Source organism: Schistocerca gregaria, chromosome 1 (genome assembly GCF_023897955.1).
Source record: "Schistocerca gregaria isolate iqSchGreg1 chromosome 1, iqSchGreg1.2, whole genome shotgun sequence".
Lineage (NCBI taxonomy): Eukaryota > Metazoa > Arthropoda > Insecta > Orthoptera > Acrididae > Schistocerca > Schistocerca gregaria.
This window is the reverse complement of record NC_064920.1, coordinates 1,208,444,873-1,208,462,003: the sequence shown is the minus strand read 5'-3', so window position 1 is coordinate 1,208,462,003 and position 17,131 is coordinate 1,208,444,873. Positions and strand designations below refer to the sequence as shown.

General features: G+C 39.1%; 1 protein-coding gene across 3 annotated transcripts in view; it reads left to right on the top strand.

Annotated features, from left to right (window-relative positions):
- The window catches only part of LOC126284807 (lysosomal alpha-mannosidase-like), a 261,589-nt gene extending 250,199 nt beyond the window's left edge, over positions 1–11,390 (top strand). For all 3 annotated transcript variants that reach the window (XM_049983989.1, XM_049983999.1, XM_049984008.1), the window contains 3 exons: positions 1,171–1,416; positions 9,010–9,159; positions 11,091–11,390. In XM_049983989.1, the coding sequence (XP_049839946.1) occupies positions 1,171–1,416; positions 9,010–9,159; positions 11,091–11,291 (597 nt within the window). In that variant the 3' untranslated portion in view covers positions 11,292–11,390. The remainder of the gene's footprint in view (positions 1–1,170; positions 1,417–9,009; positions 9,160–11,090) is intronic.
- Positions 11,391–17,131: the final 5,741 nt, after the last annotated feature.

Here is a 17,131-nt window from a genome sequence, read left to right as displayed (position 1 = left end):
GCTCCCGGGATTGGAATGACTCCTTACCCTCTCCCTTAAAACCCACATCCTTTCATCTTTCCCTCTCCTTCCCTCTTTCCTGATGAAGCAACCATTGGTTGCGAAAGCTTGAATTTTGTGTGTATGTTTGTGTTTGTTTGTGTGTCTATCGACCTGCCAGCACTTTTGTTTGGTAAGTCACATCACCTTTGTTTTTAGATATACAGTCATTGTGGTAGCTTGACTGCTGGTAGCACTTGTTTCCACTGATTTTATGAGATTTTTCACAACCGACCTCCACAATGCTGGATGATCCCTGTCCATGAGTACCAGAGGTCTACCTGGTTTTGATTTGGCTATGCTTGTTCCTTCACATTTCCACTTTGTGGTCACAGCTGACACTAGTACCTTTAGAAGGGTTAAACTGTACCTCAAGGAATTTGTTACTCAGGTGGCACTCGGTGACCAGTCCACATTATGCTGTTAATGCTTCTCTGCTGACAACACAATACTCCCTCCCTTCCACATCCACAAGGATCTCCTCGGCATGTATCTATGAAACGAAAAACTAATCTGATCTTCTTTTATCTTGGAAAGTCAATTTGTAGGGACAACTAGTGGTCAGTTCTGCATTACACAATGTTGTGCAGATACTTTTTATCAAATAATGTAATATATTATCTGTAGAAGGAACATAGTATATAAGGGACTGATGACCGTAGCAGTCTGGTCCCTTTAATCCCACAAACCGACTGGCCAACATGGTATATCTATCTTATTGTGACAGTACATGTGTATTCTTGTTCTATGGCTGGTTCTGTATCATGAACCAAAAAGAATATATAATCAAATCTAACTTATATCAACAATGCACAGACACTACCAGAACATGTCTTCAATGCATGTCAGCATGTACAGCAGAAACTATGTCAACTTCAAAGAGTAGTATGTGTTTCCGTATCTACATTTATTTAACTTGTTTTTGTTATTTCTGTGAGTACTACCACCTCTGAAAGTACTCAACATATTTTTAACACCCTGTACGTTAGATATCAAAGTGAGTGTAATGAAAACTGAGGCATGTGCACAAAAGATATGGCTTTCACTTTCATCTTATAAAATTATCAGAAAATGAAAATTATAATGGACCAAAAAGCAATGTCATTAAAGCAACTCTCATTTGTAACACAGGTTCATCGTCGTCTGTTGTATGATGATGGGAAAGGTGTTGGTGAAGCACTTGAAGATGAAGCATTTGGTAAGGGCCGAGTTGCAAGAGGGAAGCATTATTTGGTTGTAGGCCCAACTGAAGGATCTGGAAACATGAGCCTTGCAGCCCAAGAGAGACTGCTGGCACAAGAGAAGTTGCTGAGCCCATGGATTTTTGTTACTCCACTAAGCATGTCATTTGATGAATGGACATCTTACACTACAGAGGTAACAACAATACACATAGTAGCTGTAGGTTGGGTTTCATATCTTTTATAGGTCTATTATCCACACAGTTTTGCAAGAGTGATGTGACAAATATGCACTCATTAAGATTAAGATAAATACGGTAACTAATCCTGATTACACGTAGTGTTTATTCTAATAATTGTAACTAATGTTTGGCTTTGATACCTAGAACCAAAACAAAATATCCCAGTGAATGTAAATCTTCCTGTGCAGTGGTAGTGAGACGGTAGCAATTACACAAAATGTCATTCCATTACAGAATATAAGAGGGTTGAATCAAAAGTAATGCCTCTGCCTTCAATAATTGGGTTTGGATGGGAATATTTTAATAAATCAAATACAAAAATAATCTTTAGAATGTGACCTTTAATTACCAATATTCACTTTTCCACATAATTGGATACATTTCTGCCAACGATGAACAAGTTTTCCAAAGCCGTCACGGAAGAAGTAGACAAACTGTTTCGGCAACCACAATCTCACAGTTCTCTGGGTCAAAATGGTGTACCTAGGTTTTGTCTAATGTCACAATTGAATGGAGAAAGGCGTCACCTTCATTCTCGTAATACGAGAGGTGTTCACGGCAAATTTCAAACTACATTTTCCGCACCACGGATGTAACGAGCACCCAAAGAATATTGGCAAATAAAGTCTGTGTGCCTGATGTGGCACAATGGGAGATCTTTCACCGGGTTTCAGATCACGTCAACAAGATTTTTATGATGAGAACAGATGGTGAAAGTGCGTCCTTTGACGTCACTCCTGAAAGGTTTGACTGCCTCATAAACCGTGAGGAGCTTGCGGTCAAAGGCCGACCATTTACACTGACTCCTCATAAGCTTTTTTGAGAGGAAACACAGTGGCTGCATTGAGTCTGCAGTGTGCTGTTGGAGGACAGCACCCACTGCCGACTCACTAGCGCCGGTATTGATAGAAATCCGTGTCTGGGGGTCGGGGTGCAGGGGAGTGATAGCCTGCGCGATGACCAATTCCAGATTGTCAAAAGCACCCAGCATGGACCTAGTCCAGTCCAGTTTGTGCTTTCCATTTGTATCTTTAACGGAGAGGGCGTCAGTTAGCGCCGACTGGATGGAGACAGCCCGAAGTATATGTTGCCGCTAAAAGTTCACCAGCCCTAGGAAAGGGCACAGTTGTGCATAATTCTCGGGGAAAGGCAGAGCGAGGATGTTCACGATTCATGAGTCAGTAGGGCAGAGGCCATCTCCCGAGGTCGTATGACCGAGGAAAGTAACAGTTGTGGAACAGAGCTGCAGTTTGTTGTCATTAATAACCACACCATTGGCCACAAGAGTTGCACGAAATGCAGCAAGGTGAAATTTGGATTCCTCCACAGACGAGGAAAAGATGTCACCTGAATAGGCAAAAGCGAAAGGAAGTGGTAGCAAAATCAAATCAATGAAACATTGCCAGCATTTTTTAAGCCATATGGCATGAAGCAGTATCTGAAAAGGCCAAAAGGTGTAATGATTGCCATTTTCATGCATCAGAATTTGGTGATATGCCATCACATAGTCCAATACAGAAAACAACTTCGAGCCATGCAGTAACTGCATGAAATCCTTTATATGAGGAATCGGATAGTCATCTATAATAGTTTTAGCATTAAGGGACTTGTATTCGCCGCACATGTGGAGCGAACCATTTTTCTTAGACACCAGGTGAATAGGGGAGGACCTGTTACTGTCAGAAGGTCAGAGCACACCCGAAACCAATAAATGCTGAACTATCTCTTTCGCTCGCAACAGTTTTGTAGCGTTACGATGTCAAGCTTTGTGACGTATGGGCGGGCTATCCGTGGTGAGGATTCGGTGGCAGGTGCCATTGGTGATTGGTGAGACCCACAAAGGGAGGCATGTGTAGTGGGGAAAGGGGGGGGGGGGGGGGGGGGCACGAGAGGTGGTGGTTGACTGACCTTGGAGTGCTGGGTGGTGTATACCAAGCTTCAGCGACGGCTGAGCACGCGACACAATAGCCACGGAGAGCGAGTGATCCCGTAAAGTGGGGACATGGACATCCGAGCCAGGCCGCAGTGATGTGGGTGCGGCCTAGGTGGGAAACGATGAGGGTGGGTGTGGTGCGATGGCCACACAATGCGAAGAATCCCGCGAAGCAGGGGCAGGTATGTCCTGTAGGTCCAATTGCATCCGCACGGAAATGACAGTAGCAAAGGTGCAGCTCGACACAGGAGCAGGGCAGAGCGAAGACACTGTAGGAGAGGGAAGCTATGTAGACAAGAACGGCTCCGCAGATAGGCAGCATAAGGTAACCTGTGCATGAGCCAGTTGAAGAGAGGCAATAGCAATGCCTGAGCATAACTCCATGTTATGAGTGTGTAGCCCATCGATCTGTTTGCAGATGTCCGATAAATGAGAGAGCACATGAAGAGGCGTGGACTGGCACAACCGATGGCACAATGTGTTACAACTGCAGACCCAAAGGCAGACATTGTGCTGTCATAACAGCCAGCGCCGGGTGAACAATGGGCGGTAGGTGGTCACAAAACAGCCAGGGGGGGGGGGGGCTGATCCTGAAACTGGTGTGGAAGAAATGGCCAGTGCCATTACAGGAGCAGGTAGAAAGCGATCTTGATGTGACCATGGAGTGATGGTTACAGCAACCAGTACGGCAGAAGCGACCATTGTAGCAGAGATGGCTTGCGAGAGGGGAGGGGGCTGGGTGCAATGATGTCAAGCAAGTAAAAATGTGCGACCCCAAGCATACGAGCTTTTGGAGTACAATTCTTGAACTGCATCTGCACATCGAACCAGCCGGAAGACGACTGCTTATTTGGAGGGTGAAGCACAATGTCCTTCACATGATTATCGTTCCCAATGTCGGTGAGCAGCGTGCACTGTCCGGGCGGCAGGCTCTGCTGCAGAGTAGCATTTGATGGTGGCCATGCTGGGCTGTCATGGTTGGGGCCAGAAAATTGTTCACTTTTTACCAACTGTACACTAGGTACACTATTAAAAGCACAAGCACAATTGCTAGGGTGTGACGCACTTGCATGGAACGACACTAGTAAATCCATATTTTTCAAGACAGTGTGGGCTGACACACAGAGTCCAATACTAGTGAAAGTAAGCACAAAATAATTCCTGAACATACAATGTTGAAGACGGGGTCACCACTGTGGGTGTTATGTGGTGTAGAACCATAATAACACAGTTTTAGTATCAAAATGAACATTTATTTAGTCACTGAACAGAGTGAATACAGAAGTGGATGTCGAACATGGTGTGAGAGAACAAAGACAGCAAGCAAAAAGCCAAACAGAATAATCAGAAAAGTGTCACATATGCCACATGTCTATGAATCTACTTTTAGTTTCTAACACCAGATCTTTGTAATAATCATGATAGTTCATAAAGTATTATTATTGCTATTCTTTAGCATGGCACATTGGAAAAGTTGTGGAAGTAGGTATGATGGTTTAAATGTATACAATGAATATGCTACGATTCTACATCTAAAGATAAGCACTTTAATGATCAGCTTGATATCGCTACATGTAAACACACAATCACTCCAATTCAATGAACTGAAGGTCTGTGCGCTATCTGTCGTGAACCTTAAAGATGGAAGTCCAAAGATAGGTCACTGGGCCAATTGCATTCCACCACAAAGTCTAAGTTTTCTTCTTGCTGTTTCCACTTCATGATTTATCCAGTTACATTTTTATATGTTTTTGCAGTTACTTACTGTGAAGGTAATTTCTGGGCATGAATCATTGAAGCGATAATGAAAATCTGATGTAGATTCACTGAAAGTAGTGCAGTTCCTGTCAAAAAATTGTGATCTTCTTAGCATACTCTTGAAATCTTTAACTTTGCCATCATATTGTTTATTTTTTCTTGCTGATATGATTTATAGCTTCTGTCAGTATCTGTGCAGCCTTGTGGTCAGTGAAAATATGAATATTAGTTCACAAGAAACCTAGATAAAGCATGAATTATTCACAAGAAAACATTTTGATCGCTCATGTAATCAAAATGCAAAGATCTGTACCAATTATCCTGTAATCCACAGTGAAATGCATAGACTAGGGTATTTCTGATTGTACCGACTATTAAGGTTTCTTCCTATTCCATTTGCATATGCACTACAGGAGGAAACACAGCTTGTCTACATATCCTTTACAAAAGTTATACCCAGGTGACAGTAGCAAATTTTTATATTTCTCACTTAATACTGTTTCTTGAAACTTTGTAAATAGACCCTCTTGGAATAGATTACGTCTGTCCTCAAATGTCCCCAGGGGAGGTTTTCAGTATATGTGTGATGCTATTACATGAGTCAAGCACCTCTGATCATTTATACTGCATTCTGCCAAATGCTAGTGACAGTGCATTGTGTCTTTGACACCACAAGACACTGGAAGTGTTAGGAAGTCATCAAGCTGCATGTCAACTCAACCACTTCTGGCAATGCATGGATATTAGTTGGAGCTGGGTCCTAGGGACAGAGATGTTCATTAATAGGTCAGGTGTTCCAGAGGACAACGCAAGTACCCTCCTGTCCGTGAAATGCTGCTCAGCTCATTTGGACACCTTTTGTGAGTGAGGGTCATCCATTGTGTAGGTGAAGCTACAGATTGCCTGAAGGATGCTATAAGTGAATGAACAATAGCACATAGTGAACAGTACACACATGTAAATTTCTCCAATGAGCAATGAGTACAGCTTTTGTTGCTTATTTGTTTCGAATACAAACTAACTTTGTACTTTACACACTCCATATTGCTGTAATCACTGCTATAGCACAGTGTGTCCCACTTACAGTTTGGTTGGACTCCAAACAGGGAGCAGTGTAATGTGCCTCCTACATCTGATGAAGAAAAGTTGATGGAAACAACTAGAGAGGTTACTGAAACACTGTGGAAGGAATATGACCGCAATAACTTGACTGAAAAAACAGAAAATTAGAAGCCATTAGTTTTGCTAGGAAAATCTGAAAGATACCATTTTATGTTATGAAGAATGGAATGCTTATACATTTTGTTTATAATAAATTAACTTTTATTTTTTAATTGTTTGTGTGGCTGTCTTCCACAGCAGATGTTATAATAAATTGTTATTATTTTAAACTTATTGAAATTAAAGAGTATTTTTCACCAGGCTTGTTTCATGTTTTGGACAAAATAATTTTGGGTATTTGGCTGTGTCATTGTAAACTACTAAAACAACTACACCACCAATATTTTGAAGGACTTGCTGTGGCCCTCTTCAGGGTGCTTCATTGCTGTATGCTGGCGAATGCCTTCCTTCATATACTAAAATTTTTAGTTAGCTGGTGTCTACCAATGTCACAGATCTGAGATGTCATTGGGCAGTTTGAAGAGACTGTGCTACCCTAGAGGCAACTCTAGTAATGAGATTGGTATCAACTGACGGTTGCCTGTTCCGCTCTGGTAACCGATTGGTAGGCAATCTCTTGTTGGTAATTGGAATGCAATAGCAAACTGGCAGCTTGTATCCAAGGGGTAGTGTTTTCCTGTAGTGAGGTGTTGAGGCTGTATGGCAGTTCTGTCATTGCTGCTGTTTATACTGTTAAACTTGGGTTGATTGTTGCTGTTGGCTGGCAAACACATTCTGCCTGCTGGGCTGGAAGTGCTGGCAGGCAGAGTGTAGGTGACTTCTGGCTATCATCCCTGTTCACGTTGTTAGGGTGTTTAACTATTTCAGTTGCCTCTCTTACTCTCTGTTCCTGCATCCACTGCAAGTACATGAGGTTCTTGAAAACTGATAGGATGTCTATATTCCTGGTGATATTCTGCTACAACTGACTTGTGTTCTGTTCATTACATGTAACACTCATGCTCCAAAACAAGAGTATTAATGAGTCTTTCGGTTTCACCAACATAGACTTCACCACATTCACACCCAAGTTCATAGACAGCTGCAGTGTTGAGAGTATTCACAGAATCCTTAGTGAGCCTCAACAAGTCTTGGATCTTGCAGCCATTGTGAAATACAGATCTGACTCCTGCACAATGGAGAACCTTGAAACTTCCTGGCAGATTAAAACTGTGTGCCAGACTGAGACTGGAACTCGGGACCTATGCCTTTAGCGGGCAAGTGCTCTACCAACTGAGCTACCCAAGCACGACTCATGCCCCGCCCTCACAGAGCACTTGTCCGTGAAAGGCAAAGGTCCTGATTCGTGCTTGAGTAGCTCAGTTCGTGGAGCACTTGCCTGAGAAAGGCAAAGGTCCTGAGTTCGAGTCTCAGTCCGGCACACAGTTTTAATTTGCCAGGAAGTTTCATATCAGCGCACACTCCGCTGCAGAGTGAAAATCTCATAATGGAGAACCTTGTCTACACAGACACTGATGCCTCTTGCGTATGTTTGAGAGTGGCCAGCTGCATGAGAACAGTTGTGCACTCTCATGCCTTACTGCACTAAAACACTGCCCCCGAGATACAAGCTGTCGATTTGGTATTGCCTTCCAATCACAAATGAGAGATTGCCTACGAATCACTTACCAGAGTAGCACAAACAACAGCCAGCCAATATGCTAACATATTAGAGTTACCTTCCAATTAGGCCCCAGGGTACGATATAGCTATTCTCTCAATAAGAACTCTTCAAATTGCCCAGTGACGTCTCATACATGTGATATCGATAACCACCAGCTGACTGAAAATGATGGTACATAAAGGAAGACGTCCAACAGTACACAACAGTGAACCACCCTGAAGAGGACCACTGCAAGTAAGTCAAAGCTCAGCAACTTAGTTTTTTTAGTAGTTTACAGTGATGTGGCTCAATAACCAAAATTATGTTATCCAAAATGACACCAGCAGTGGAAGCCTGTCATGTCTCACTTTTATTTATCTTCTGTCGACTTTATAAAAGAAAGTGAGACTTGTCTGCTGAAAAATACTCAGTTGCAGTAAGCTTAAAATGGAACAAACCAATGACAATGGATTTTATTTTTGCGTTTCATAAAATACCAGTACTTTTAGTTGTGAATCCTATAGTCAAATCATAAATTAAGTGTGCATAATTGTGACACTTGTTAATGGGTGTGAGCAGTCTTGAAAGATCCCTCATGACAGAAACATACTTTACTGAAAAGCTTGAAATGGAATATTGGTAACAAAGCAGATTCAGAACTTGCCAAATCAGTCAGTTCTAGCAACAGTGACTAACAAGGCTGGTTGTTAACCTACTGATAAAAATGTAGTCCATCATTTCTCCAGCAGGAATTGCGGATCACGTATTCATTTACTTTCTGCAACAGTATCATTGCTAAAATGCTGGAAGATGCACAGTTACCTTTCCAGAAGAACAGCAACCACAATTATGCAGTCCCATGTGGTCCATGTGAAGTTGACAAGCATTGTTCTGGTGAAATATTGATGTGTTATTATGGCAGAAATCAGCTTTACTCTTGAAACCATTGTCTTCAATATGTGGTTATATATTTAGAATGCTGTACTTTCTGGAAAAAAATAGAAATAATTAATGGTGTGTGTACGCCATTTTCCACCAGAATTAAAATGGCAGAAATTTTTTTATTTCACTCATTTGAGCTTTCCATTCTAGTTCTCAGGAATCCTTCAAAACATCCCACAAAATGTCCACATTCTAACACTGGAACCGTGGAAGAATAATACAGTGCTACTGCGGCTGGAACATATATTTGAAAAGAATGAAGATCTTGTTCTTTCAGATGCAGCTGTTGTGAATTTGGAGGTATGTACATTCAGAAAATGAAGTCAGTTTTCCCTCTATACAAGTAAATCACATTTTATACAACATGTAAAAACAGAGTTGTTTATTACCTTTGTTACTGCTATGAGATGATTTTAAGGTATCAACAATACCTGATACTCCCAATCTTCCATTCAGCTTCACATTTGCAATATCTGAGAAGGCCTCTGTTTGTATTTCTCTTCTTTCCTGCCTTCCAACATACCTGCATAATTTTCAGCCTATGTTATCTCTAATTTTATCCTCTAGTAAAATGAGGCTATGTATGAAGAGGATCCACATACTCAATAATTTCTCTTGATATAAATGAGTACATCACAGCACTCCATTAAGGCTTTGTCACCTTTTATTTTGTAATCAGACTAAAGCATACTTTTTCATTGTTAATATACACCATGCTGACTAGTGGCAACAAGTGAAATATTTTATTACCTATTTTTTGATTTGAAATGCAATAAATTATGTTCTGGCTCCCATTTATGCTATTCAGGGCTCTATTATTTCTACACCTGCTGGATCATGGACAAGTGGAAAATGTTATCAGACACATTTTATTTTAACTATTACACTGCATATTTTGTGGAGATGATGTTTGATAATTTTTTTACTAATAATATGAATGTTCACCTTGTCTGTCATTTCCATAGGCACAGTGTGTATTATGACACTTCAGACAATTCATAGATCATCATGAAATCTGAAATTCAGAAATTATAACATTAGACTAATGACATTATAATATTTCTTTTAATGTGGAAAATTCAGGAATAAACTTATTCTGAAAATGAAATTCTTCAGAAAATGTAGTATAGTCTAACAAGTGACAAACTGTGTTCGACAAGACTCCTTCATTATGTTCACCATTAGGGTGTATTCCCTTCATTCAGTCTTTTTGTGATTATACATAGACACCACTTTCATGCCAGATTACTTGATGCACATGATTTTGAGAAACATATCTTATATTGCTATTAAATGATGGTGCATTAGCATCAACACCTCATAAAAGTTCAAAACAGGTTAATGTAATTATGTCCAGCATACATACACTGGTAGGATTTTAACATTGCCAAGTGACATTTTACCTGGATTTGCATAACATTGGCAGTATGTGTACTTAATATCATCTAGTGAAGTGTGACTGTATGGAGATAAAATTTTACATAAATTAATTTTGCATCTCAAGTTCCAGTGCTAACATAGTTCTTGAAATGCTGTGTTCATAATTTACTTGTAAATTGTTTTAATTGGTGCAATTCTAACAGATGAATGTAGATAAGTATGTAATAAAAATGCAGTTGAATCATAAATTTTTCTAAGTATCATAAAATCCCATATCAAGGTGCAGACTATTTCAAAACAGTTGCTGAAGGAAACAGAAAGCCATTCTAGATTCTGGATCTGAAATATATGAGGTATAAGAAAAATAAATTCAAAGGAAACAAATATTTGAGAAATGGGAAGAAAAAGAGAAAAAAAACAAATGCAAAAAAAGACAGGAATATAAGAGAAAAGAAGCAAGAAGAGGCACAAGCATAAGTAAGGGAAGAGAGAGACGGTGAAATAAAATACAGTTGCATGAGGAGGCTAATATCAAGAGGCCTGTATGTAGTGTCTCTTCTCATTAAGATTTGGATTTATCTCTTGCTTTCCTTCAGCATTCATGTGTATACATAACCCCCTTCCATTATCCAGATGAAGGAATTTCATAAAGTTACAAAACTCAGCGTTCAACTACATTTTTAAATTTATGCTTCTTAACCTGATATCATGCTCTTCTGAAATAAAAATATTATTAGCATTAATTTTTTACTTTCATTTTGGAAATATTAAAATAATTATATTAATTAGCAAAATTTTTCAATGCATTGCTTTACTAAACATGAATGTAATACAGTCTTCTTGAATATCAGGAGCTGTTTACACCATTTGTTGTGAAGTCCATACGTGAAACAACGCTGGCTGCAAACCAGTGGCTTGGGGAATATGGCAGGCTCAACTGGACAGACACATCAGGCATTAGTACGGACAGCTGGGAGGTCCCTAACGATATTCCTAATATCTCTCTTAAACCTATGCAAATCAGAACATTTGTTGTTGAAGTAACCCGGTGAGATATTAGCAAATATTTGATTTTTTGCATCTTCTAGGGTCAAAATATATGTAAAATGTAAAAGAATTAATTTCTGAATAAATAATGCTTTATGAATATACATTGTGAATTTATTCATCTCCTCCCTAATATAAAATTTTATTTATTTATTGATTGTTTGTACAACTAATCAAGCATTGTAGAACTTAATGGAAGATTAAAACTGTCTGCCAGACAGAGACTCGAACTCCGGTGCAAGTCCGAGTCTCAGTCCGGCACACAGTTTTAATCTGCCAGGAAGTTTCACAACAGCTCACACTCTGCTGCAGAGTGAAAATCTCATTCTGGAATCAAGCATTGTCACAAGCCCCATGACTTGAAATATGCCACTGAATGGTAAATGTAACTTGTAAAATTTGCAGTTGGACTAAATACAGTCATTTGATTATTGGAAGTAATGGTAGTAAAGGGAAAGAAATAATAATAATAACAATGACTCTTGTTATAACTGCAAAGTTGTGGAAATTTCAGATGAAATCACCATAAACGTACACATGCTGAAAACAAAATATAAAGTGTAAGTGACGCAAGTGATGTGTGAAAATAAATGTCGGCAAAAGAACAACAAAAATCGACCAGCTGGAGCATGAAGACCAATGAACACATCTCTGGGACCAAACACATGGGCTAACAGCACTGGAAATCACCACTGAAGATGCTTTACAAATAAAAGAAGTGAAATGCATATGGCAATAAACAAACTGCATTCAATTAGTTGCATAAGCGGAACATGCCTCCATGAAGTTTGAAGCAACTAGGGAATGACAGAAAACAGAAAAAAAGCACTGATGGTTTAATTTTGGTTTGTAGTTGTGAGACTGTTGTTATCGGCATGAAATAATATGAACACAGAATATGACACAGCTTGAGAAGTATACAGGGAAATATTCATCTGCAATAGAAGCTGGCATGCCCAAGGACTGGGTGCGGGGTAAATAGCGTCAAACTATGCTTCTAGTTGACTTGCTGGAGTCATGTATGACTGAGGATGTGTTGTGTAGTCTGTGGTTCAACACCAGCTAATCTAATCATTGATATTTTCATATTATGTTATAAATTATCCAGCTTCTGTGCTGAGATGGTATGCTATATTAAGAAGACAGAATTGTTGATCTGTCAATGAAATTTTCAGCTTAAAATCAGAAGCAAAATTCACTCAAGACAAGTTAGCAACATTTTTTAATAATTACTTCATAGATACTGTCAAAAATGATGCCTCTATGAAACAGGACAAAAACAGCACACATTTGAGTCCAGTAACAAACAGAATTGCAGTACACTACACACAGTAGCACATGACATTCTGCAGCATATTGATAGCCTAAGAAACAAAAAATGAGCAGGATTGGGTGAAGTTTCTCCATATCTATTGAAGAAATGCAAACATGAACTAATGAAACCACTAATTCATCTAATAAACTGTGTTCTCATAGACAGTGTATTCACTGACAAATTGAAACTAGCTGTAGTTACACCAACATGCAAAAAGGGGGAAATAAAGCATGTTTAGATAGATTAGATTAGATTAGATTAGTTTTTCGTTCCATAGATCCATGCTGAGGAGATCCACATGGGTGTGGAACATGACAATTTTTTATTTATTTATTTATTTGAAGCTAATAGTCCCCCCCCTCCGCCACCTATAACCATGGACCTTGCCATTGGTAGGGAGGCTTGCGTGACTCAACGATACAGATAGACAACCACAACGAAGGGGTATCTGTTGAGAGGCCAGACAAACGTGTGGTTCCTGAAGAGGGGCAGCAGCCTTTTCAGTAGTTGCAGGGGCAACAGTCTGGGTGATTGACTGATATGGCCTTGTAACACTAACCAAAATGGCCTGGCTGTTCTGGTACTGCAAATGGCTGAAAGCAAGGGGAAACTACAGCCCTAATTTTACCCGAGGGCATGCAGCTTTAGTGTATGATTAAATGATGATGGCGTCCTCTTGAGTAAAATATTCCGGAGGTAAAATAGTCCCCCATTCGGATCTCCGGGCGGGGACTACTCAAGAGGACGTTGTTATCAGGAGAAAGAAAACTGGCGTTCTATGGATCAGAGCGTGGAATGTCAGATCCCTTAATCGAGCAGGTAGGTTAGAAAATTTAAAAAGGGAAATGGATAGGTTAAAGTTAGATATAGTGGGAACTGGTAAAGTTCTGTGGCAGGAGGAACAAAACTTCTGGCCAGGTGAATACAGGCTTATAAATACAAAATCAAACAGGGGTAATGCAGGAGTAGGTTTAATAATGAATAAAAAAATAGGTGTACAGGTAAGCTACTACAAAAACAGCATAGTGTACGCATTATTGTGGCCAAGATAGACACGAAGCCCAAGCCTACTACAGTAGTAGAAATTTATATGCCAACTAGCTCTGCAGATAAAAGAAATTATTCAGGTAATGAAGGGAGACAAAAATTTAATAGTCATGGGTGAATTTAATTCATCAGTAGGAAAAGGGAGAGAAGGAAACATAGTAGGTGAATATGGATGGGGGCTAAGAAATGAAAGAGGAAGCCGCCTGGTAGAATTTTGCACAGAGCTTAATTTAATTATAGCTAACACTTGGTTTAAGAATCATAAAAGAAGGTTGTATACATGGAAGAAGCCTGGAGATACTAAAAGGTATCAGATAGATTATATAATGGTAAGACAGAGATTTAGGAACCAGGTCTTAAATTGTAAGACATTTCCAGGGGCAGATGTGGACTCTGGCCACAATCTATTGGTTATGAACTGTAGATTAAAACTGAAGAAACTGCAAAAAGGTGGGAATTTAAGGAGATGGGACCTGCATAAACTGAAAGAACCAGAGATTGTACAGAGTTTCAGGGAGAGCATTAGGGAGCTATTGACAGGAATGAGGGAAAGAAATACAGTAGAAGAAGAATGGGTAGCTTTGAGGGAGAGCTAGTCCTGACACAACTCTAGCATCTCGTGAGCAAGATGTATGAGACAGGCAAAATTCCCTCAGACTTCAAGAAGAATATAATAATTCCAATCCCAAAGAAAGCAGGTGTTGATAGATGTGAAAATTACTGAACTATTAGTTTAATAAGTCACAGCTGCAAAATAGTGATTGGGAAGGGAGTGAGACAGGGTTGTAGCCTCTCCCTGATGTTATTCAATCTGTATATTGAGCAAGCAATAAAGGAAACAAAAGAAAAGTTTAGAGTAGGTATTAAAATCCACAGAGAAGAAATAAAAACTTTGAGGTTCACCGATGACATTGTATTTCTGTCAGAGACAGGAAAGGACTTGGAAAAGCAGTTGAACGGAATGGACAGTCTTGAAAGGAGGGTATAAGATGAACATGAACAAAAGCAAAATGAGGATAATGGAATGTAGTCGAATTAAGTTGGGTGATGCTGTGGGAATTAGATTAGGAAATGAAACACTTAAGGTAGTAAAAGAGTTTTGCTATTTGGGGAGCAAAATAACTGATGATGGTCGAAGTAGAGAGGATATAAAATGTAGACTGGCAATGGCAAGGAAAGCGTTTCTGAGGAAGAAATATTTGTTAACATTGAGTATAGATTTAAATGTCAGGAAGTCGTTTGTGAAAGTATTTGTATGGAGTGTAGCCGTGTATGGAAATGAAACGTGTACGATAAATAGTTTAGACAAGAAGAGAATAGAAGCTTTCTAAATGTGGTGCTACAGGAGAATGCTGAAGATTAGATGGGTTGATCACGTAACTAATGAGGAGGTATTGAATAGAATTGGGGAGAAGAGGAGCTTCTGGCACAACTTGACTAGAAGAAGGGATCAGTTGGTAGGACATGTTCTGAGACATCGAGTGATCACCAATTTAGTATTGGAGGGCAGCGTGGAGGGTAAAAATCATAGAGGGAGACCAAGAGATGAATACACTATACAGATTCAGAAAGATGTAGGTTGCAGTAGGTACTGGGAGATAAAGAAGCTTGTGCAGGGTAGAGTAGCATGAAGAGCTGCATCAAACCAGTCTCAGGACTGAAGACCACAACAACAACAACAAGCTAATAGTATCAATATATACAATACATCATTTGTTTCTATTTAAAAATTCATCAATGGAGTAGAAGGAATTGGCAACTAGTAAGTCTTTCAGGCTCCTTTTAAAGTGATCTTTATTTGTAACTAAATTTTTTATGTTTACTGGCAAATTATTGAAGATGACTGTCCCAGAGTAGTGGACCCCTTTTTGAACTAAAGTAAGTGCTTTTAAGTCATTGTGCAGATTATTTTTGTTCCTGGTATTGTATGTATGAACTGAGCTGTTTGTTGGAAAAAGAGATATATTATTTAGGACAAATTTCATTAAGGAGTAAATATACTGAGAGGCAGTAGTTAGTGTACCCAATTCTTTGAAGAGTTGTTTACAGGATGTCCGTGAATTTACTCCACAAGTAATACCTATTACACACTTTTGGACTGTGAAAACTTTTGTTTGACTTGAAGAGTTACCCCAAAATATTATACCATATGACATTATGGAATGAGAGTAGGCAAAGTATGCAAGCTTTTTCATTTTTATGTCGCCTGTCAACCAACACTCGTATTGCAAATACAGATTTGTTAAGGCGTTTCAGCAGTTCTGTGGTATGCTCCTCCCAACTGAATTTATTATCAAGTTGTAATCCCAGGAATTTAATTAAGACTGTCAGCTTCTTCTATCTGCTCTTCTTCATACTTTATGCATATGCTGGGCGGAAACCTCTTACAGGTTCTGAATTGCATATAGTGAGACTTTTCGAAGTTTAATGTCAGTGAGTTGGATTTAAATCATTTATTAATATCCATGAAAATATCATTAGCAGATCTTTCTAGAAATACACTCGACATACTATTTATTGCAATACTTGTGTCATCTGCAAACAAAACGAACACTGCTTCTGGCAGTGTAACTGATGAGAGATCATTAATGTACACAAGAAAAAGCAATGGCCCAAAGATGGATCCTTGTGAGAAACCACAATTAATTTCTTCCCATTCTGATGATGACTGATGACTTAATTCACTAGTCCCTTGCACTGAAACCCTTTGTTTCCTGTTGGCGAGGTATGACTTGAACCATTTTGCAGCACTGCCCATGACACCATAAAATTCTAATTTGTTTAAAAGGATGTTGTGGTTCACATAATCAAATGCCTTTGACAAATCACAGAAAATACTTGCTGCTTGTAATTTGTTATTTAATGAATTAAGTACATTTTCACTGTAGGTGTAAATTGCCTTCTCAATATCAGAACCTTTCAGAAACCCAAACTGTGTTCTTGGTAATATGTTATTTGTGGTCAGATGGTTGAGAAGCTGCCTGTACATTACTTTTTATAAATTTTTTGAGAATGCTGGCAAAAGTGAAATCGTTCTGTAGTTTGATGGTATCTCTTTATCCCCTTTCTTGAATAGTGGGTTAACATGTGCATATTTTAGCCAGTCAGGAAATGTCCCAGTTATAATTGACTGGTTACACAAGTAACTTAGAATTGTACTAAACTCACAAGAACATATGTTAATTAACTTTGTTGATGTTTCATCATAACCACTAGAATGCTTATTCCTTGTGTAATCCATGGTTTTATTATAGACTTCTGTTTAATTTGAGTAACTTTTAGAGGAAAACACTTTTAAAACATGTACAGAACTACAGACCTATTGCCCTAATCCCAGCTTTCAGCAATCTGATAGAGAAAATAATATTAAAAAAATAATGGAACATTACAACAATGCTGACATATTAAGCAATTTCAAACACGGTTTCAGAAGAGGTCAAAGTACCACATCAGCAGCAGTACAATTTGTCCTCTATGTACTTG